Source organism: Akebia trifoliata, chromosome 13 (genome assembly GCF_017979445.1).
Source record: "Akebia trifoliata isolate Shusen 1 chromosome 13, ASM1797944v1, whole genome shotgun sequence".
NCBI classification, from domain to species: Eukaryota; Viridiplantae; Streptophyta; class Magnoliopsida; order Ranunculales; family Lardizabalaceae; genus Akebia; species Akebia trifoliata.
In genome coordinates, this window is record NC_141387.1 from 4,260,116 (window position 1) to 4,284,213 (window position 24,098).

The 24,098-nt window shown below is 34.5% G+C and overlaps 1 protein-coding gene and 2 pseudogenes across 1 annotated transcript; 2 read left to right on the forward strand and 1 right to left on the reverse strand.

The window, feature by feature from the left end:
- Positions 1-3,610: 3,610 nt before the first annotated feature.
- On the forward strand, positions 3,611-6,630 carry LOC147387415 (G-type lectin S-receptor-like serine/threonine-protein kinase At2g19130 pseudogene; annotated as a pseudogene).
- A 1,960-nt stretch (positions 6,631-8,590) lies between these two features.
- Positions 8,591-14,074, forward strand: LOC147387416 (G-type lectin S-receptor-like serine/threonine-protein kinase At4g27290). The gene is made up of 6 exons (XM_086421722.1): positions 8,591-10,094; positions 12,498-12,709; positions 12,789-12,999; positions 13,091-13,328; positions 13,507-13,657; positions 13,748-14,074. The coding sequence occupies exons 1-6, from the start codon at positions 8,672-8,674 to the stop codon at positions 14,039-14,041; spliced, it is 2,529 nt and encodes an 842-aa protein (XP_086277848.1). The 5' UTR covers positions 8,591-8,671; the 3' UTR covers positions 14,042-14,074.
- Positions 14,075-16,953: 2,879 nt separating this feature from the next.
- On the reverse strand, positions 16,954-19,624 carry LOC147387417 (G-type lectin S-receptor-like serine/threonine-protein kinase At2g19130 pseudogene; annotated as a pseudogene).
- Positions 19,625-24,098: the final 4,474 nt, after the last annotated feature.

Sequence of the window (24,098 nt, forward strand, 5' to 3'; positions counted from 1 at the left end):
TATATATATAGGTGGGCGTTCAATGGCCAACTTTTACCAAAACATTTTTCAAAATATGAGTTAGAGGTTTTGGAATGGGTTGATTTTTGGTGAGGATGATCTCTACGGTGAGGAGATCATCATCACCAAAAATCAGCACATTCCAAAACTTCTAACCCCATAAAAAACAGTTTACAAAAAATGGACGGTCCACAATTTTTCAGCTTGTAAACATGGGTTAGAAGTTTTGGAATGGGCTGATTTTTGGTGAGGATGATCTCCTCACCGTAGAGATCATCCTCACCAAAAATCAGCCCATTCCAAAACCTCTAACCCATGTTTTGAAAAATGTTTTGTCAAAAGTTTGCCCTTGAATGCTACCCACATATATATATATATATATATATATATATATATATATATGGGTCCCGTTCAGCAACAAACATTTTAACAAACATTTTGGCAAAACATTTTTCAAACACATAGGTTAGAGGTTCTGGAATGGGCTGATTTTTGGTGAGGATGATCTCTACGGTGAGGAGATCATCCTCACCAAAAATCAGCCAAGTTCAAAACTTATAGCCCCAGTTTACAAGTTGAAAAATCGTGGACCGTCCATTTTTGGTAAATCATTCTTGATGGGGTTAGAAGTTTTGGAATGGGCTGATTTTTGGTGATGATGATCTACTCACCGTAGTGATCATCCTCACCAAAAATCAGCCCATTCCAAAACCTCTAACCCATGTTTTGAAAAATGTTTTGCCAAAATGTTTGTTGCTGAACATTTCCCTATATATATATATATATATATATATATATATATATAGGGTCGGGGGGTTCCATATACCCCTATTACGAGTCACATTGAGACACACCGTTTTGTCTTATATGGGCAAAAATGTTTGGAATGGGCTGATTTTTTGTGAGGATGATCTCTTTGGTGAGGAGATCATCTTTGCCAAAAATCAGCTCATTATGAAATCTCTAGCCCCATGTTTACAAGTTGAAAAATTTTAGACCATCCAATTTTTGTAAATCAATTTTGATGGGGTTAGAAGTTTTGGAATGAGATGATTTTTTGCCAGGATGATCCCCTCATCACAAAGATCATCCTCACAAAAAAAATCAGCCCATTCCTAACATTTTGCCCATATAAGACAAACGGTGTGCCACAATGTGAGTCTTAATAGGGGTTGTAATAATGCCATCTATATATATATATAGGGTAGCATTATTTGGCCAACAGTTTGGCAAACATTTTGGCAAACGCATTTTTCAAAACATGGGTTAGAGGTCTTGGAATGGGCTGATTTTTGGTGAGGATGATCTCTACGGTGAGGAGATCATCATCACCAAAAATCAGCCCATTCCAAAACTTCTAACCCCATCAAAAATGGTTTACAAAAAATGGACGGTTCACGATTTTTCAACTTGTAAACTGGGGTTAGAAGTTTTGGAATGAGCTGATTTTTGGTGAGGATGATCTCCTCACCGTAGAGATCATCCTCACCAAAAATCAGCCCATTCCAAAACCTCTAACCCATGTTTTGAAAAAGTGTTTGCCAAACTGTTGGCCAAATAACGGGACTCATATATATATATATATATTGGCAGATTTACCAAAGCATGCACAACTTTTCGTTTATTTATCAAAACGGTACACTGTTCAAAATATTTTCAAAAACGGTAATTTTACCGTTTCCGGAATTAATTTTTTCTACCAAAACGGTTAAAACAGTAAAATGTATTTTTTTAAACCAAAAATACCCTCTTTATTTTTTGACTGAAATTTCAAAAATAAAATTGATTTCTGTAAAAAAAAAATTGTAAATACATATGATTGTTGGATTACCGAAAGAGAGTGAATCTTTTTAGTTAGATTTTCATTTTTTTAAGGTTAAAATTGTAAATACATATGTAAAACAAATAAAGGGTATTTTCAGTAAAAAAAAAATATTTTACTGTTTTTACCGTTTTGGTAAAAAAATTAATTCCGAAAATGGTAAATTTACAGTTTTTGGAATTATTTGCTATAGTGTACCATTTTGGTAAATAATTTTGAAAACTCTACCGTTTTGGTAAATTATTCTATATTTTTTTTCATAACTCATTTTAATATGATCAGAGGTAATGATATTATGTACTACTACATCCATCAGATCTTGGCTTCACCCAATCTAATTGCACTGGTTTCCACAATGCCAATCTTTGATCCAGTGATCCACCATTGCTCTATGGTTCAAAAATCATAATCTAGGTATCTACAGATCCTGTACTGCAAGAGCTTTGTAACTATCAAACTCCATGTCTATTTTACGCATCATGGTGGTCTATCCACACACAAATAGGCTGATATATGTTTTCTGACCATTGGATTTAAGCGTATTTATCAGCCAACCCCATGGGTGTTGAATAAAAGTCATTTTTGCGTTCACAAATTCTATAATTTAAGATGCTTAAACCAGATAATCAAAAATTACCAATCAGTGATGCCATACGTCGGTAGTCCAAGTGATGGGCTCAAAAGTCGTGGGTCTTGGGTCGAATGAGTATAACTGAGAAAACAACAAGTCTTCAGGACTTGGGTTCAAAAGTCATGGGTCTTGGACCTAATGCCAATGACTGAGAAAACAACAAGTCTTCAGATCTTTCAAAGTCAAACAACAGGACCAACCAAAAAAATGTGGGATATGATCACTCTCACACTTAACTATCTGATTTTTAATCAAATAAAATCTTAATGGGTTCAAGTCACAGACTTTCAATGAAATTTGAACAATAAGATCAGCAAGAATGAGATCCAACAATAAGTCTGTGATATTCTATAAACTTATGCAAAACAGATCCGAATCAATATGCATAAAGAGTCGGCAGATTTACCAAAACATGCACAACATTTCGAATATTTACCAAAACGGTACATTGTAGCAATTAATTTCCAAAACGGTAAATTTACCGTTTTTGGAATTAATTTTTTTTTACCAAAATGGTAAAAACAGTAAAATGTATTTTTTTTTACCGAAAATGCCCTTTTTTATTTTTTGACTGAAATTACGAAAATAAAATTGATTTCGATAAAAAAAAAAAATTGTAAATACATATGATTGTTGGATTATTGAAAGAGAGTGAATCTTTTTAGTTGAATTTTCATTTTTTTAAGGTTAAAATTGTAAATATATATGTAAAACAAAAAAAGGGTATTTTCGGTAAAAAAAATATATTTTACTGTTTTTACCGTTTTGGTAAAAAATATTAATTCCGAAAATGGTAAATTTACTGTTTTCGAAATTAATTGCTACAGTGTACTGTTTTGGTAATTAATTTAGAAAACTCTACCGTTTTGATAAATTATTCTAAAGAGTCCTTATCCTTTGCTCTTTTGCTTCAATCAACGGATGATCTCCCTTCTTTAAGTTATAATCTGCCTCAAGTCAAAACAGTAGTGCTTTACCTTTTTCTTATGTGTGATTAAATCGATGGCATTCTCTTACGATCATACATAGTAGGGAACAAATACCACTTCCTTCTTTAAAGAGTGTTTTTTTTTCAATTCCACCCCATCACCAAATTCGAAGAAACGATAGGAAAGTAAAATATTTAATATATTTAGGAAATCACAAGAACCCATTTGATGGAAATTTCTTTGTTTGCAAGAAAATATTTTCAACTTAATCCTTAATGTCTTTAGTCAATAATAATTCACTCTCTTTAAAAATTAGTATTTACTGGGATCACAAAAACATATTTTAATTTTAAAAATATTCAAAATAAATAAAAAGTTTTGATTAAAATTACAACAAAAACAAGTCTCAAACTTTTTTGAGACAGACTATCAAACGAATTCATTCTACGGTTAACCATTTCTTATAACCAACTGTTTCTCCTCTACTGCTTTAAATACCAATCTCTATTGTTTAATGGTTACCACACCAATGGGTTTCAGAACCAATTCATTCTACAGTTCTCTTATTATCTTCTTCTGTTTCAAAACCCATTTCCCAATCTCATCTGATACCATATCTCCAGGCCAATCTCTAACTGGAAACCAAACCATAATCTCTGGAAGTGGCATATTTGAACTGGGTTTCTTCACACCAGGTAAATCTCTGAACTACTATATAGGAATTTGGTACAAAAAATGTCCAAGTTCAAACTATAGTTTGGGTAGCAAACAGAGATAAACCACTCCCCAACACTTCCTCACTACTAAAACTATCTGAAAATGGCAATCTAGCCCTTCTAAACCTTTCAAAAACCCCAATTTGGTCCACAAATTCGACTTCTTACACCTCAAATTCAATACTTGCAGTGCTTCTTGTCACTGGAAATCTTGTTTTGAGAAATGGATTGAATTCGTCTATCATAATTTGGCAGAGTTTCGGGCACCCCACCGATACACGGTTGCCCGGTGGGCTACTTGGTATGAACAAATTTACTGGAGAAATCCCATTCCTTGCTTCATGGAAAAACTCAGAAAATCCTTCTCATGGAATTTTTTCTCTAGAAATAGACCCATATTGAAGTCGTCAGTATTATCTAATTTGGAATAGAACCCAAAGGTATTGGACTAGAGGGCTCTGGACTGGAAATATTTTTAACTCGGTACCTGAAATGACGTCAAATTATTTCTATGATGTTAACTATGTTTCAAATGAAAAAGAGAACTATTTCACTTATACAGTTGAAGATAGTTCTGTTCTTTCAAGGTTTGTAATTGATTTATCTGGATAAATTCAGCAATTTACTTGGTTGAACACTACCAAAGAGTGGCCATTGCTTTGGACTCGACCGAAAGATCATTGTGAACCTTACTCTCTTTGTGGACCTTCTGGTATTTGTAATAAAAAAAGCTTGCCAAACTGTGAATGCCTGCAAGGTTTTGAACCAAAGTCTCTAAAAAACTGGAATTTGAGTGATTGGTCGAGTGGGTGTGTGAGAAAGATGCCTTTACAATGCGGGGACAGCAATAAAAAAGATAGGTTCCTTTAGATGCCCAGGATGCAATTGCCGAAAAATCCACAGAATTTAACAGTGGGGAGTGTACAAGAATGTGAATTGGTATGCTTGAACAATTGTTCTTGTTCTGCTTATTCGTACAACGGCGGGTGTTCGATATGGAGTGGAGGGTTGTGGGACTTGAAACCGCTTTCCGATGGAGACGTAAATGAAAGAGGCATGTATCTTCGACTAGCGGCTTCAGAGCTACCAAGTTCTAAGCATAGAAAGAGGAAAACATCTACTATAGTCATTGTAGTAGTAGTCGTTATTGGGGTTTTAGGACTCCTTGGCATCACTTCTGTGCTGATGTGGAGACCAGAAGGAATCAATTGATGGGATCATTGAAGGGTGTTGAAGGCTCTCTCGTGCACTTTAGGTACAAAGATTTACATTCTGCGACAAAGAACTTTGCCGGAAGGTCGGGGGGAGGAGGCTTCAGTTCTGTTTTTAAAGGAACATTATCTGATTCGACTGCCATAGCTGTCAAGATACTTGAAGGGCTCAGACAAGGAGAGAAACAATTCCGAGCAGAAGTTAGCACAATTGGAACAATTCAACATGTAAATTTGGTTTGTCTTCGTGGGTTTTTCTCCGAAGGTACTAAAAGGTTGCTAGTCTATGAATACATGCCAAATGGTTCCTTAAGACAATCATTTATTCCAAAGAGATTCCAAGACTCTTGATTGGAAAATTAGATACCAAATTGCGCTTGGGATCGCAAGTGGATTGGTTTATCTCCATGAGAAATGCAGAGATTGCATCATACATTGTGATGTGAAACCAGAAAACATACTCTGGGATGCCGAGTTCTGTCCCAAGATTGCTGATTTTGGTCTAGCCAAGCTTTTCGGTTGGGACTTTAGTCGGGTTCTTACCACGATAAGATGGACTAGAGGCTATCTTGCACTGGAATGGATCTCTGGCCTACCTATCACACCAAAAGCCGATGTTTACAGCTATGGAATGATGCTTCTGGAGATTGTATTGGGAAAGATAAACCTAGAGCAAACAAGGGATGATAAATTTGATTTTGTTCCTGTTACTGTTGCGAGAAAACTTAACAATGGTGAAGAAGTTCTTAGTCTATTAGATTATAGATTGGAAGGTGTTTGCAATGCAGAAGATTGTTAGAGCTTGTAAAGTTGCTTGTTGGTGCATTCAAGATAATGAAAAGGATAGGATGTCAACGGGACAGGTCGTTCAACTGTTGGAGGGTGTGTTCTCCGATCCCACTATATCTCCAAACTCTTGTGGAGAATATTGAGTGTAATAGTCTTTTTGGAGTTTTCTTCTGATGAATGGTTGAAGGTATGGAATAACATTTGAACTACTTCTCAGGCCAAAAGGCACTCCACCATGTCCACAAGTACCAATTCACAATCAAGGTGAGTATATTGTGAATTTCTATGTCATACTTATATATTTTCTTTGTTGTTGTTGTTGTTGGTACTTGGTACTTAGGTTGTGGCTGTGCTTATAAGTATGTAAATATATTTGAACTTTAGATAAGTGATATGTTATTCTTGCTTTAAATCATTCCGATCGAAGGAAAAAACAAGATGGTTTTCTCTTGTGTTCACTCTTCTTTGTGAAGATATTTAGTCCTCTACATTGCCGATGAAAAAGAAGGTATTGATATTTTTTAAAGGGGAAGGAGCTGTCCTAATGCTTCAGCTTTTACAAGGAGAGGGTTTCTGATCATTATTTGAAGGCTAATTTAAAAGAATCCAAAACACAGATAACGTTTACTTTTAACAAAGCTTAGAGTGAAAATAATAATCATTAATGTAAAGATAGAAGAACACTATTCAATATGACCACGAATATTTGATAACGAACGATAATATTTAATACTTGGGCAAGGGAGATGATGATATTTATTTAATTCCCGAATGAAACTTCACCATCAAAATTATTGCATCTAAAATAGATTCTAAATTGAGGATATGTCGTATAAACAATAAAAAAAAATGGTGAAGAATAAGCACATGGAGGCTAACTAGAACACGTTCAAGTATCTCAAGAAGGCATTTTGTGTATAAAAACACTCATTTATGTTAATTGAAGGATTTTTAGATCCGACATTCATATCATAGTACAAGTCACAGATCTTAAGTTATGAGGGTATAATTGTTTATTTTCTACCTACAACTTATTTGTCCGTGGGAAGGTCACTTGCATCACATGCAACAAAGATATATAGTTGGACCCCTATCATCACCACAAATGACTAAGTTGGCTATAAACAAGACATTTATGATAATTAGGTATCATTTTTTCTTTTTTGAGATTATGTGAGGGTGTACTTATATCCATCCTTCTGTTAAACAAGGGATCTCTTAGAAGAAATTACTCTATTATGAGATCATCTTTCATCCGACTATATTTGCATTTATATGGTTTATGTATGATCCAAGTGATTATTCTCTTTATAATGTTAACTTGTCCATTGAAGGGCTGTCTTTTTATTTATAATCAGTCCATGTTTCATAAGAAATAGAGTTTGAGAGGTCTTAGAAAATTTCAGAAATTTTTTATAAGATCATAGAATTTTTAAAATACTCTTATATAGGAATATACTTAAGAATAATTTAAAATATATTTAGGATAATTCAAAATGTGTGTTAAATTATTATTATTTTTAAATAAAATAAAATAATTAAAAGTGTATTTTTCTAGAGACTCCTTCCAAATCTATATTCAAGGACAAGTCTTCTCTCCATTGTGTCACCCAAGCACGCTGAATGTAAAGCTTGGAGCTCAAAACAACTGTCTATGTGTGTAATCTCTCAAGTAGACCACCTAATTTGGGATAATTCTTAAAACGCTTTAATTTAAAGTTGATTTGAGCTAAATTGTGGGAAATAGTTAAAGTGCAGCACTAGGACTACGCGACGAGGGATTAGTTTTGTGATAAACTATTCTTATTTTTTCACACTTTTAAGTAATTTTTTTAATAGTGGACCAACTTCATATAAGAACTCCAACGCGTCCAATTCTTAAATATAAATTGAATTTCAATCTCCATCCAAAAGACAATTATAGGATCAAATTGGTCTGCGTGATAAAATCTCTTTACATCTATGACCATCGAACTCTTGAAATGAAATCAAGCTTACAATTGACATTCAAGAAGTGTACATTAAATTAAATGTTGGGATTGATATATGAGGTTATTATATGACCCACAATGTTATTTAAAATTTAGATTTTTGGGCTCTAACTTTCACCAACTCCTTTGAATTGGCATTTTAACCCTATTTTATACCATATCGGCAAATATATAAACATAATGGCATTAAGTCTTAGAAAAAATCTACGGGTAGAATTGAAATTATAAAATATTTTAAAAGATTTTTTCTCTATTTCTCTCCTCTTCTCTCTAATTCTTTTCTCTTCTCTCCCCACTTAACAATCCTAACAAGAGAAATAGAGAGAAACTCATTTCTTTTCCCTTCTCTCCATTTCTCTCAATCCAAACGTAGCCTTAGAGTCAAGACTGTCAAAAAGTAGTTAAGACTTTTGAAAATTCAAGAAAAAACAGCCGTTGACAAGGGGTAAATTGTAGCTGAGGTTGTCTCTGTCTCTCACGACCTGTGAAGCATCTAACATTCAAAAAACCCTTTCTTTTCTCCCAAACTTCTTTAGAGCTGAAATCTTTTTGGCAGACTTGCCTCTGTTAATTTTTGCAGAGATGTTGGATACATGGAGCAATCCATGTTTCTTTCCTTTTGTTCTCTTCTTCTTCTTCTTCATCTTCTCTTCAAAAACCAATCTTTTTGTTACAGCTGACACCATCTCTACAGGTCAATCTCTCACTGGAGACCAAACAATAGTCTCTAAAGGTGAAAACTTTGCCCTTGGTTTCTTCACACCAGGTAAGTCTCTCAACTACTACATAGGCATCTGGTACAATAAGGTCACGGTCCAAACAGTTGTTTGGGTTGCAAACAGAGAGAACCCTCTCAAAGACCCATCTTCTTCAGAGTTGAGACTCTTAGAAAATGGTAATCTAGTCCTTCTAGATGAGTCCAAAATCACTATTTGGTCCACTAATTCGACCTCAAACACCTTGAATTCCTCTGAAGTAGTTCTTGGGGATGATGGAAATCTTGTTTTGAGAAATGGGTTGAATAAATCTGATATAATTTGGCAAAGTTTCGATTACCCAACAGATACATGGCTTCCGGGTAGTAAGCTTAATTTTAATACACACACCAACAAATCAATGCAACTTACTTCATGGAAAAGTTCAGAAAATCCTGCTAAGGGGATCTTTTCTTTAGAATTGGACCCTGATGGAACTAGTCAGTATTTTATACAATGGAACGAGTCTCGGAATCATCAATATTGGAGTAGTGGAACATGGAATGGGCGTATTTTCAGCGATATTCCCGAGATGAGAGCAAACTATATCTATAATTTCAGCTATATTACGAATGAGAACGAGAACTATTTCACATATAATCTTTATAATAATTCTATTATCTCTAGATGTGTGCTTGGTTTGTCGGGTCAAGTCCAGCAATTGTCATGGATGCCGGAGACGAAGGAGTGGAACTTGTTTTGGTTTCAACCGAAACTTAAATGTGATGTTTATGCTATCTGTGGGCCTTTCGGTATCTGCAATGAAGCAAATTCAAACAACTGTCAATGTTTGGAAGGCTTTGAACCACGCTCCAAAGATTGGAATCTGAGTGATAGATCTCTTGGTTGTAAGAGGAGAACCCCTTTGCAGTGTGGTGTGCAAGAGGGGTTTTTATCCAAGTCCAACATGAAATTGCCGGAAAATCGGCAGTATTCGGAAGTTGGGAGTGCCGAAGCATGTGAATTGCGTTGCTTGAACAGTTGTTCTTGCAGTGCTTATTCTTACAGAAACGGTGGGTGTTCAATATGGGGAGGTGATCTTTTGAATGTGCAAGAATTCTCAAGTGGTGATAATGGTGGAGAAGATTTCTCTCTCAGACTTGCGGCTTCTGAGCTTCGGAGTTTCGAAGAGAAGAAAAATAAAGCTTCAAATACTGGGGTTATTATAGGTGCTGTTGCAGGGACTTTAGCCGTCTTGGGTCTTGTTTTGACGCTTATCTGGCGATGGCGTACGAGGAAGAAAAGAAAAGGTAAATTATACTTCCTAATACATTTAGGTTTCAGCATTAAAGAAGATTGAAAATTGATTTTTTTTTTTTTTTACAAGCATCTAAGGGTATTTTGGTAGAAACATGGTTTTTAAACTCAGTATAGCGTCTCGTCTTGTTCAGCTTCAATACTGAGTCATCTCGGACGAGTTTTCTGATACGTTTGAGACGTTTCGTGAGATAACTCAAAAAATTGAACTAAGAGACGTAAAACTCGGTCAAAAAATGACTTTGTGAGTTGGTCTCGTTCAGCTCTAATACCTAGTTAACTCGTACGATACGGTGGAAAAGGATTTTTTCAAAAGGCATTTCCAACATAAAATCTAATTTCCAAAGAACATTTATGGCACTCTAAGTTGTGGCTGTTTATTTATTTCCATTTAGTGTGTGCCCTTATTTATTGGGAATAAACATGTAAGGGTATTTTGATAAAAAAAGGATTTTTTTAAAGAGCATCATCGATGTGTATTTATTGCACCTTTAGGTCTGCCATTAGGGCACATGTTAACAAGACCTACAAATAAATAGGGTTAAATAGTGAGACCCCCTTAAAATTTTGAATTTAAGGCTAGCATTGTTGATAATTCTGAAATTCAAACTTTTAAGTGCATACGAATGTTGAAATCCTCTTTGACATGATCCATATAGCTCTTCCAGTATTTTACTTTAATTCAAAATACATGCAAATTGTGTGCCTACAGGAGGCGCTTTTTTTTTTTTTTTTTAATATCTAAGGAAATTTCACAAATTTGCATACATATTACTTTAAGGGCGTGTTTAACTGAACGACAAACTTTAAGAAAAATCATTTGCCATCAAAATTTATTTTTAATGGTGTTTGATTGTAAAAAAATATAAAAATGGGGAAAATGCCCTCATTTTTTTTTTCTTTCGTTAAAACTTGATATAAACAAGGTTTTTGTGGTAAAGAACCAGAAATTGCGACCAACAAACTATAATCAAGTTGGTTAGTTTCAAAAAAAAATAAAAATCCCTTTTTAGTTATATAATCTTTCAAAGTCCATTAATCGGTATTTTAAATTACAAATAGACTCATACATGTTTGTTTGCTCATACCTACACAATGTGGAAAAAGCCCAAATTTGACGGCCGTCAAATTTCATAAAATTTGACAGTCTAAAGGGTCAAATTGGCGTCGAATTTTTTATTGTCAATTTTTTTTTTCGATGGGTCGAAACTATCAAATTAATGAAGGATGGGAGATATTTGACAACTCTAAGCCGTCAAGTCTGGGAACATCAAGAATTTCGACAGTCCTTCACAGTCAAAATTCAATTTCTAAAATTCGTGGGCCCGTCAATTTTTTCTGTCAAATTTTCCAGTTTTCACGTAGTGCTACTCTAAATTAACTAAAAAAAAAAAAGAAAGAGAAACACTTCTCTTGCTAATTTGGTAAGATTTCAAATCTTATTAAGGGTCATTGAGCTCAAATGGATTACCAAGCTGGCAATCCAACACCATAGCCCTATAGATTTCATGGAAAACTCAAATCTTAAAAAACAAGTTAAAAAAAAAAAAAAAAGAAAGAAATTTGGACTTGATCCAATGTTTTTAAAATGGATGGGCATTGAACTCCAAAATTCAAAATAAAAATTCAGTGGTGACAAATATTTTTTTAATGATTTTTATTCTTTTTAAGAGTTTGTAGAATTTTGTCATTTACATCCCTGTGGCATCATATCATTTATTTGAATACCACAAGGTGAGTTTAACGACCCTTGTAAGATTTGAAATCTTACCAAGTTAGTAAGACTAGACTTAGAAAATAAAAAACTTATACGACCCAATTTAAATGAGATAGCATAAGAGATTTTTTACGTGATTTTCCATGATGTGCTCAAACAGTAGAAAGCATTTGCCAGAAATTATTTGGTACATGTGGAGGATGGATGGCACCTATCTCAAGGATTAGTCGAGTATTGTAAGAGGCATGGATACCTTCCTTAAAAAAAAAAAAAAAAAAGGCCTTACTACCCCAAGGATTTTTGGTTGGAAAAATGAATCTTATTCATCCATTCCACTATATCTAGAGCCATGTCTTATGTTATTGGGCAGTCAAATATAAGCTTTTTTCATGTTATGAGAGTGCAAGGTGGATTGTTAAATCGGTACTAGGTGATTAACAACCAGTTGGTGTTATTTGTATTTTTGCTTTATCCTTTGTTCAATTACTCTTTTCCATAGTTTCATCCACATAAATAGATAGTTGGAACAATTTTGTCTGACTCCTTTATTAATTGTTATATAGAGGTATTTTGATGCTTTTTCTCTTGTCATTTCACATCTTTTTAGTAAATCAATCTTATGAACAAATTTTTTTTTTGTTTGCATGAAATGAGAAATATTTTGACTTCCAAAACTCAGGAACAAAAAGAAAAACAGAGGATCTGTTTGATCTGAGTGGAACTACTAATAATTGCAAAGCCACCACAGAGGCAGAAATACCCATAGAGGGTTCAAAGCAAATAAACGCCCCACATCTACCATTATTCGACTTCAAAGTAATTGCAAATGCTACAAATAATTTTTCGGATGCAAATAAGCTTGGAATGGGGGGATTCGGCCATGTTTATAAGGTGATGTAGCCTTATATTTAATAAAATTTGAGGTAGTAGACAATTCAAAATAACTTATACAAATTTATTGTCATTTCAGGGTACACTACCAGGAGGACAAGTTATAGCAGTGAAAAGACTTTCCAAAAGCTCTGGACAAGGCTTGAAGGAGTTCAAGAATGAGGTTATATTGATATCCAAACTTCAACATAGGAATCTAGTTAGGATTTTAGGGTGCTGCATTGAAGGGGAAGAGAAGATGTTACTCTATGAATACATGCCTAACAAAAGCTTGGATTCCTTTCTTTTTGGTATGGTTACTATTTATGAATAAGTTCTGAAATCATTTCAAACTTTTTTTTAATATAGTCTAATGGACAAAAATAAAAAACAATGGACCAGATCAAACTAAACTAGGGCAACTGAATTGGCCTAAACGCTTCCACATTGTTGAAGGGATTGCTCGAGGTCTTCTCTATCTACACCGAGATTCAAGATTAAAAATTATTCATCGAGATTTGAAAGCGGGAAACATTCTATTAGATGATGAGATGAATCCCAAAATTTCAGACTTTGGCATGGCAAGGATTTTCGGAGGAAATCAAACTCTAGCAAATACTAACAGGGTTGTTGGAACATAGTAAGTACTAGTTTCTTGATAGCCTAAAATTCCTCCTTAATTAGTTGGCATTTTGATCCTTCTAATTATGATCCTTCTAATTACTTGATATTGAAAGAAATAAAAACGGTTTAAACTAATCGGTTAAGACTGTACATTTCCATAAACTAACAATTGAGTCCATAATGGTTAAATGCAGTGGCTATATGTCCCCAGAGTATGCCATGGAAGGGAAATTTTCTGAGAAATCCGATGTCTTCAGCTTTGGGGTATTGCTCTTAGAGGTCATGAGCGGGAAGAGAATTAACCAATGTTATCTTCATGAAAATTCATTAAATCTTGTGGGATTTGTAAGTATATACTTCAAAATTTTGGGATCTATTTTTTTATTTTTATGAAGTTGTTAGTAATCTTACAAGATGCGGTTGATACTAATTCAGGCATGGCGACTATGGAACGAAGGAAAGGAAATGGAATTGATGGATCCAACACTGAGAGAATCGCACTCTGCCTCAGAAGTATTGAGATGCATCCATGTAGGTCTCCTATGTGTACAAGAACATGCAGCGGAACGACCAACGATGTCTAATATAGTTCAAATGCTAGGCATGGATACCACACAACTTCCTACTCCAAGACAACCTGGGTTCACAATAGAATCTGGTTTATCTTTAGCTAGCCAAGAAATGTGCTCGATAAACAATGTCACTATTACAGAAGAAAGTGGCAGGTAGCAAGTAATTGCAACATTCTTCCTTTTTTTCTTTTCTAGGAATATATATATATATATCTATATATATCTATATATATATATATATATTTCAAGACTTTTAAATTTCATTTAGTATAGATGAATCATTTACTTGAATAAATGACGTATTTTCATGTAACAGAAAGATATAAAAAGTCTGATACACAAAGTGGTGTATTGAAGAGCAAAGTCCCCTTATGCAACTTTTTAGTACTATTTAGTTTTGATGGATAGGTCAAGAAGTCCTGCCCAAGCAACAAAAAAGAGAAAAAATACTATTTGAACAATTAGAGTAATTTTGCCTCTTCGTCTTCTCATTCTAATCCTCTTAGGATTTATGTCTACTAAAATGGTATCAAAGCATCGATTATAGGGCTCTTGTGTGCACTTTTGCATTTGCAAGTCATTGAAGAACTCCCTTCAATCCAACTCAACAGATCAATTGACTCTTACTGATTGTAGTTTCCAGATCGACCCCAAATCGATTTCAAATATAACTCAGCAGATCTACTCACTCCTATAGATTGAAGTAGTGTGTAGTTTTCAGATTGACTCCAAATCTATTTATTGACAAATTTCATATTGATTTCATTGAATTTGTGATTGAATAGTGAACAAATCCAGCCCTCTTTGACTTTTGTTTGGATTGATTTCGGCTGGACTCTATCGTACAGTGAACTTGTGAGCAAATTTATGGCACATCTACATAAGCAAATTCAGATTTGTGGTACATTCCTGCTCTTTTGAGAATTGTTCTAGCATCCAAGTCTTATTTTTTATTTAGTTGTTTTGAAATATCTTTGGATCACCACGTCAGGTGAACAAGATGATTCAGTTTGGTCTATTAGTGGGCAACTTGATGGAAACAAATTATTCTTTATTAAAGTTATGGGATAAAGAATCTGTTGAAACATCCAAATTATAAATCTTTAATTGCTTCGGTTTTTAGTAGCTGCTTATCAAATTATAAATCTTAGGTTTAACATCAGTTCATATATAAAACATCCAAAAACCCATAAAGCCACTTTCATGACTATGTTAGACATTGTTGTGATCTACGTGCCTTGGAACAATTCCCTTTGTTTTTGTTAATCTCATTTTCTTTGTCAGACCTCCCCTTTGCTTTGTGCATGTGCAATCCCTTACGTAAGGTCTAGCTTGATCTAAGTGTTTATAATCTCTATCTCAACTCTATGGGGTTGGTCTCTAGCTACAATAAAAAATTCCCTAGACGGGAATTATCCTAGGACATGCTGTTCTCGGTACTAGATGTGTATGTCATCGCATCTTTATATTTCTAGCTAGATAAGGAATGTAGAAGGATTTCGACTTGAGACCAAATAAATAGATGGGATGGGCTTTGGTAGACAAAACTCATGATCCAAATATGTCCAAGTAATTTAAAATCAACAATAATCTCCACGTACCTAATAAAACAGTCAATCCATATTTGGACATACAAATCCATTAAAATCAGGACATTTTGATTGTGTCCACGGAGACCTGCGTGGTCAACAAAAGTTGTAAAACCATAAAATTTGATTTGTGCCTCAATTTATACTGAACCTATAAATAACAAAACCCTTAAAGGGGATTCTATAGCAGTTTCTGAGTCCAGGGTTTAAAGGAGAAGAAAGATAACCCATTCTCTATTGAGAAAGTCTCTTTCTTCACTAATAAAATGTGAAGCCTAAGAATAAAGAAAAGTCATAAACATCTTAGAAGAATATATATCAAGCAATTGAAGCCTTTCCCCTGAAAGATCGATTGAAAAATTCATCGATTTGGTCTATCTTCTCCAAAAGAATTCTCTATCAATCAAAGTAGACAAAAAACAATCAACTTATTGTTTTTGGCCCCACCACTCAATGGACTTAGATACCAAAAGGTAGACTGATTGAAATCTAGATCATCATAAGAAAGAGGCTCCAATCAATCATTTAATTTCTAAGATTTTAGGCCCACAAAAGCATGGGCAAAATATTTGTGAAACCCATCTTTGGATTTTAGGCCCACCTAGCCTAAAAATATTGGGGAAGAAAATATATTTATTTTTCTTTAGTAGATTATATATAAAGCAAATCTTTTTTAGGAAATTTATTTTTCACTGATGTTATTTGATTGGGCTTTTTCCATTTGGTTCTTATTAAAGAGCACAAAATAACAAGAAAATTCTGTTGAAGAGTTTAGAAAAGTCATGAGTCCGTTTTTATAATTCACGAAAACATCAAGATTCAAACAAAACAAGGACTTCTCTACTAACATTAAACATATTTTGCGAAAGATTCGTTTCTTTGATAAAGAGCCTCAAACTTCTTTGAGTCTAGAATTTTCCATTATCTTATCTTAGTTCATAAATTACAAAATAAGGTCCAACTTTGTCCTACACAAATTATTAACCTTACGAGATTTTTCTAACTTCAAACCATGTGGTTCGTAACCGTTCTATTAGGGAGACAACACTGAACCAATGTCTTTGTCTTATACGAGTTAGAACGTTTGAAATCGACTGATTTTTTGTGAGGATTAATTATCGTTTGTCATCAAATATTCATGGTCCTATTGAAATAGTGTTCTTCTATCTTTACATTAATGATGATTGTTTCCACTCTAAGAAGCTTGGGTTACTAGTAAACGTTATCTGTGTTTTGGATTCTTTTAAATTAGCCTTCAACTTATGATCAGAAACCTTCTCCTTATATAAGCTTGTTATTCCTAAAAGCTGAAGCATTAGGACAGCTCCTTCCCCTTTAAAAAATATCAAAACCTTCTTTTTCTTCGGCAATGTATAGGACCAAATATCTTCACAAAGAAAAGTGAACACGAGAGCAAACCATCTTGTTTTTACCTACAATCGGAATGATTTAAAGCAAGAATAACATATCACTTATATAAAGTTATTAGAACAGCCACAACCTAAGTACCAAGTACCAACAACAACAACAACAACAACAAAGAAAATATATAACTTATAAGTATGACGTAGAAATTCACAATATACTCACCTTGATTGTGAATTGGTACTTGTCAACATGGTGGAGTGCCTCTTGGCCTGAGAAGTAGTTAAAATGTTACTCCGTATCTTCAACTGTTCATCAGAAGAAGACTCAAAAAAGGCTCCATTACACTCAAGATTCTCCGCAAGAATTTGGAGATATAGTGGGATCAGAGGTGTGCTCACCTCTAACGCACCCTCCAACAGTTGAACGACCTGTCCCGATGATGGCCTATCCTTTTCGTCATCTTGAATGCACCAACAAGCAACTTTACAAGCTCTAACAAAATCTTCAGCATTGCAGACACCTTCCAATCTATAATCTAATAGACTAAGAACTTCTTCGCCATTGTTAAGTTTTCTAGCTACAGTAATAGGAACAAAATCAAATTTATCATCCCTTGTTTGCTCTAGGTTTCTCTTTCCCGATACAATCTCAAGAAGCATCATTCCATAGCTGTAAACATCGGATTTTGGTGTGATAGGTAGGCCAGAGATCCATTCCGGTGCAAGATAGCCTCTAGCCCCTCTCATCGTGGTAAGAACCCGACTAAAGTCCCGACCGAAAAGCTTGGCTAGACCAAAATCAGCAATCTTGGGACAGAACTCGGCATCCAAGAGTATGTTTTCTGGTTTCACATCGCAATGTATGATGCAATCTCTGCATTTCTCATGGAGATAAACCAATCCACTTGCGATCCCAAGTGTAATTTGGTATTTAGTTTTCCAATCGAGAGTCTTGGAATCTCTTCGGAATAAATGATTGTCTAAGGAACCATTTGGCATGTATTCATAGACTATCAACCTTTTAGTACCTTTGGAGCAAAACCCATGAAGATGAACCAAATTTACATGCTGAATTGTTCCGATTGTGCTAACTTCTGCTCGGAATTGTTTCTCTCCTTGTCTGAGCCCTTCAAGTATCTTGACGGCTATGGCAGTCGAATCAGATAATGTTCCTTTAAAAACAGAACCGAAGCCTCCTCCCCCCAACCTTTCGGCAAAGTTCTTTGTTGCGGTATGTAAATGTTTGTACCTAAAGGGCACGACAGAGCCTTCAACACCCTTCAATGATCCCATCAATTGATTCCATCGGCTTCTCCATATCAGCACAAAAGTGATGCCAAGGAGAGCTAAAACCCCAATAACGACTACAACTACAATGACTATAGTAGATGTTTTCTTCTTTCTATGCTTAGAACTTGGTAGCTCTGAAGCCACTAGTAGAAGATACATGCCTCTTTCATTTACGTCTCCATCGGAAAGTTGTTTCAAGTCCCACAACCCTCCACTCCATATCGAACACCCGCCGTTGTACGAATAAGCAGAACAAGAACAATTGTTCAAGCAAGCCAATTCACATTCTTGAAAACTTCCCACTGTTAAATTCTGTGGATTTTTCGGCAATTGCATCTCGGGCATCAAAAGGAACCTATCTTTTTTATTGCCGTCCCCGCATTGTAAAGGCATCTTTCTCACACACCCACTCGACCAATCGCTCAAATTCCAGTTTTTGAGAGACTTTTGTTCAAAACCTTGCAAGCATTCACAGTTTGGCAAGCTTTTTTTATTACAAATACCAAAAGGTCCACAAAGAGAGTAAGGTTCACAATGATTGTTCGGCCGAGTCCATAGCAATAACCACTCTTTGCTAGTGTTCAACCAAGTAAATTGCTGAATTTTTCCAGATAAATCAATAACAAACCTTGAAAGAATAGAACTATCTTCAACTGTATAAGTGAAACAGTTCTCTTTTTCATTTGAGACATAGTTAAAATCATATAAATAATTCGACATCATTTCGGGTACCAATGAAAAAATCTTTCCAGTCCAGAGCCCACTAGTCCAATACCTTTGGGTTCTATTCCAAGTTAGATAATACTGACTGCTACCATTTGGGTCTATTTCAAGAGAAAAAATTCCATGAGAAGGATTTTCTGAGTTCTTCCATGAAGAAAGGAATTGGATTTCTCCAGTAAATTTGTTCATACCAAGTCGCCCACCGGGCAACCATGTATTAGTGGGGTGCTCAAAACTCTGCCAAAGTACGATAGACGAATTCGACCCATCTCTCAAAACAAGATTTCCAGTGTCAAGAAGCACTGCAAGTATTGAATTTGAGGTGGAAGAAGTCGAATTTGTGGACCAAATTGGGATTTTTTAAAGGTTTAGAAGGCTAGATTGCCATTTTCAGATAGTTTTAGTTGTGAGGAACTGTTGGGGAGTGGTTTATCTCTGTTTGCTACCCAAACTATAGTTTGAACTTGGATATTTTTGTACCAAATTCCTATATAGTAGTTCAGAGATTTACCTGGTGTGAAGAAACCCAGTTCAAATATGCCACTTTGAGAGATTATGGTTTGGTTTCCAGTGAGAGATTGGCCTGGAGAGATGGTATCAGATGAGATTGAGAAATGGGTTTTGAAACAGAAGAAGAGAATGAGCAAAGAAGTGTAGAATGAATTGGGTCTGAAATCCATTGGTGTGGTAACCATTCAACAATAGAGATTGGTATTTAAAGCAGTAGAGGAGAAACATTTGGTTATCAGAAATGGTTTAACTGTAGAATGAATCCGTTTGACAGAGTCTCAAACTAGATTTTTCCTTGGTCCTGTTGTTTGACTATGAAAGACAATGAAGACTTGTTGTTTTCTCAGTCATAGGCATTAGGCCCAAAAGATCCATGACTTTCACCTTGTAGTCATTGGGCCCAAGACGCATGACTTTTGAGCCCATCCCTTGGACTACCAACGTATGGCATCACTGATTGGTAATTTTTGATTATCTGATTTAACATCTAAAATTATAGAATTTGTGAACACAAACATGACTTTGTTCAACACCCATGGGCTTGGCTAATAAATACGCTTAAATACAATTGTTAGAAAACATATATCAGCCTACTTTTGTGTGGATGATAGACCACTATGATGCGTAAAGGAGACATGGAGTTTGATAGCTACCAAACTCTTGCAGTACAAGATCTGTAGATACCTTGATTGTGATTTTTGAACCATAGAGCAATGGTGGATCACTGGTTCAAAGATTGGCATTGTGGAAACCAATGCAATTAGATTGGGTGGAGTAAAGATCTTAGACGTAGTATCACATAATATCATTACCTCTGATGCTATTTAAATGAGTCAATGGACAACAAAAAATTCTCACGGCATCACTTGACCCCGCCTGTTTTGAATGACATCTTTAATTTACAAAATTACCCTTATTGGGACCTATGTGGCACACACTGGAGATTAAGTGAGTACTGTGTGATTAAAAAATTTGTGAGCAAAAAATCTTTCGAGTCAATGTAAGGTCTACGAAGTAAATGATTAGTTTGGGATGGATTTTCAGGGTTTTTTGAAGGAAAATGCTGGAATGACACAAACAGAAATACAAAGGTGAAAAAAATGATATAGCGAAGCACACATAACCATAGATGCTTTTTACTTGTTTCTCGCAGAAAAGCATCTATAGTAATGTACATGACATCACATCATTTGTCACCTTTATGTCTCTGTTTGTGTCATCCCAGAACGACTCTTTTTTAAAAGATTAAAAAAATGATATCTATGGTGAGGAGATCATCCTCACAAAAAATCATTCCAATCTGAAACTTCTAACCTCATCAAAAGTAACTTGGAATTGTGGATTGTCTTTTTTTATTATTAATTTGTTAATCACTTTTGACGGGGTTAGAAGTTTTAGATTGGGCTGATATTTTGTGAGGATGATCTCCTTACAAAAAAAATCATCTCAATCTAAAACTTTTAAATCATATAGGATAAATTTTGTCCTCCAACATTATCTCCCTAATGTTTTCTATCAAACGCTACCCATATATATATTTGCTTGTAGTGGATATCCCTACCCTCCGGTGAGACTAATCTCATGTTTACATGCACCGCCCCCTCAAAAAGTCCAATGTGCAACTGGTTGAGTCGAGGGTCAAACTGACCCTAGAGAGTGATCCCAAGCAATTCATTGCTTCGTGAGGGTTCGAACTCTTACCTACCTTTCTTGAAGAGCTTATCAAGGTTTGACTTGCCACTAAGTCATCCCCTTGGGATTATCAAAATCATTATAGTCAAACTCGCCAAAAATCATATTTAGCTTTTAAGATTTCAATATTGAAGAAAATAAAAGAATTTAAGGGTGAAAGGTAAAATGTTATTATTGTCTAATTAGTCGATAAATCATCAATTAATTTATTAATTCAACAATTTAATTGACTAATTTCTTATTTTGAGAATTTTACAATTTTCTCCTTAAAATTCAAAATAATTTGTGGCCAAGGGTGGGCTGAGAGAGAATAAAAAAGACAAGCTTCATAGAAGTTGGATTTAATATCAATTATGGGTGCAAATCTGGAACGCGTCTTAAACTAATTGTCGAACCTGAAATCAATTTGTGCCTATTTATAAATGGGTGAGTCAAACTCGAACTAAACTCACCCCTAAACTTTGGAAGTTCGAATCGACCCACCCATGACCTCCCCTTCATGCACATGAGCCCCACTTTACCGTCCCCACCCCCCCTCTCTTTTTTATTCCCAAACCATCCTCTAAAATAGTTATTTTATTTAGAATGGTGATTTTCTGATTCCTCCTACTACTTTCTTGACTTTGCATGTGCATTGAACCATAGATTTTTTTCCTTCGAGATACAAAATTACACATATTTATGGGAATGTGTAATTGTGTATCCCAAGAAAAAAAATTTATGGTCTATGCACATCCTGTGTTAGGAGAGTAGAGGGGGGGAGTCGGTTAATTTAATACTCGGGCAAGGGAGATTATGATATTTATTTAATTCCCTAATGAAACTTGACAATCAAAATTATTGCATCTAAAATAGATTCTAAATTGAGGATATGTCGAATAAACAATAAAAAAAAATGGCAAAGAATAAGGGCACCGAGGCTAACTAGAACACGTTCAAGCATCTCAAGAAAGCATTTTGTGTATAAAAACACTCATTTATGTTAATTGAAGGATTTTTGGATCCAACATTAATATCATATTACAAGTCACAGATCTTAAGTTATGAGGGTTAATTGTTTTTTCTACCTACAACTTATTTGTCCGTGGGAATGTCACTTGCATCACATGCAAGAAAGAAATATATAATCATCACAAATGACCGATTAAGTTGGCTATAAACAGGATATTTATGATAATTAGGTATCCTTTTTTTCTTTTTTGAGATTATGTGAGGGTATAAATCCATCCCTCTGTTAAACAAGGGATCTCTAAGAAGAAAGGACTCTATGATGAGATCTTCTTTAATCCTACTACAATTGCATTTATATGGTTTATGTATGATCCAAGTGATTATTCTCTTTATGATGTTAACTTATCAATTGAAGGGCTATGTCTTTTTATTTATAATCAGTCCATATTTCATAAGAAATAGAGTGTTTGAAAGGTCATAGAAAATTTCAGAATTATTTTTTATAAAATCATAGAATTTTTAAAATACTCTTATATAGCAATATACCATAAGAATAATCTAAAATATATTTAGGATATTTCAAAATGTATGTTAAATTATTATTATTTTTAAAAATAAAATAATTAATAGTGTATTTTTCTAGAGACTCCTTCCAAATCTATATTCAGGGACAACTCTACTCTCCATTTTGGTGTAACCCAAGTGCGATGAATGTAAAGCTTCTTGGAGTTCAAAACAACTAAGTGTGTAATCTCTCAAGTAGACCACCTAATTTGGGATAATTCTTAGAACACGTTAGTTTAAAGTTGATTTGAACTAAATTGTGGGAATTAGTTTAAGTGCAGCACTAGGACTACGCGACGAGGGATTAGTTTTGTGATAAACCATTCTTATTTTTTCACACTTAAGTAATTTTTTTTATAGTGGACCAACTTCATATAGGGACTCCCACACATGACCATCCAATTCTCGAAAATAAATTGAACTTCAATCTCCATCCAAATGACAATTATACGATCAAAAGACATCTGCGTGATAAAATCTCTTTACATCTTTGACCATGGAACTCTTGAAATGAAATCAAGCTTACAGTCAACATTCAAGAAGATGATCATACGAGGTCTGTTATAGTATCTATTCAGCCTCTGTAAATCCAGCATATCGATATGATCCAAGAAGGGTACATTAAATTAAATGTTGGGATTGATATATGGAGTTACTATGACCGACAATATTGTATTTTGTAGGACCAAGACTTCTATAATTCTGTAAAAATTATTTAACGAAATTGGGTACTTATTCAGATGATTTTTTTGTTATTGAAGATATATGTAATGTTCCTCAAGAACTTTGGAGAATTGTTGAGAAAGACTTAATTTGTATCTACACTCGCTAGTAGTGTTTTAGGGTGGGGTCCCTTTAACCCCAACTTATCAATCAAAAAAAAAAAAAAAAATCCACACAAATTAAAGTTTTTTGACTTTGTCAAATTCCTCTTTGACTAAAGTAATAGGGACAAGGACGTGCAATAAGTAGGTGGAAAGTTGTTTTCAAATATTTCTTCCGGAAGTGTAATGGATTTTTAGTTTTTCAGACTCCTAACTTTCACAAGTTGGGACTTTAGACCCAAATCCTTTGAATTGGCATTTTAATCATATTTTATAGCACATTGACAAATAAACATAATGGCATCAAATCTTCTCAAAGTTAAGAGCCCATATTTTTAAATTTGTTTTAACATACATGCATTAGTTCAAAATTCTGTCATCTTCAACATCCCCAGTATCAGATCCTTTTCTTGAGGTTTGAAGGAGACAAAATCTTAAGAATTGAAAATGAGGAGGCCAATAATGTTCACTAAAGTCAATGATAAGGAGTATGTTTGAAAACTTTGGGATATCTCTAATTTTTTATTAAAACAAAAGAGTACCTCAAAATTGCTCCAATGTTTATGGGTAATTTGAAGTACTTTAAATATACTAAATTAATTCAATGAAATCAAGAGGCACACGTCTAACAAACATATACTAAAAATATTATATCTAGCGAAGTTGGCTGTGATGAATTGTTCTTCAAAAATATATTTGAAGTT

Bases quoted from the DNA above. Each gene is read 5' to 3' on its own strand.
- LOC147387416 (XM_086421722.1), top strand. From the start codon at position 8,672: ATGTTGGATACATGGAGCAATCCATGTTTCTTTCCTTTTGTTCTCTTC. The intron at 10,095-12,497 runs GTAAATTATACT...TCCAAAACTCAG, and splicing joins TACGAGGAAGAAAAGAAAAG to GAACAAAAAGAAAAACAGAG. The intron at 13,658-13,747 runs GTAAGTATATAC...ATACTAATTCAG, and splicing joins CATTAAATCTTGTGGGATTT to GCATGGCGACTATGGAACGA.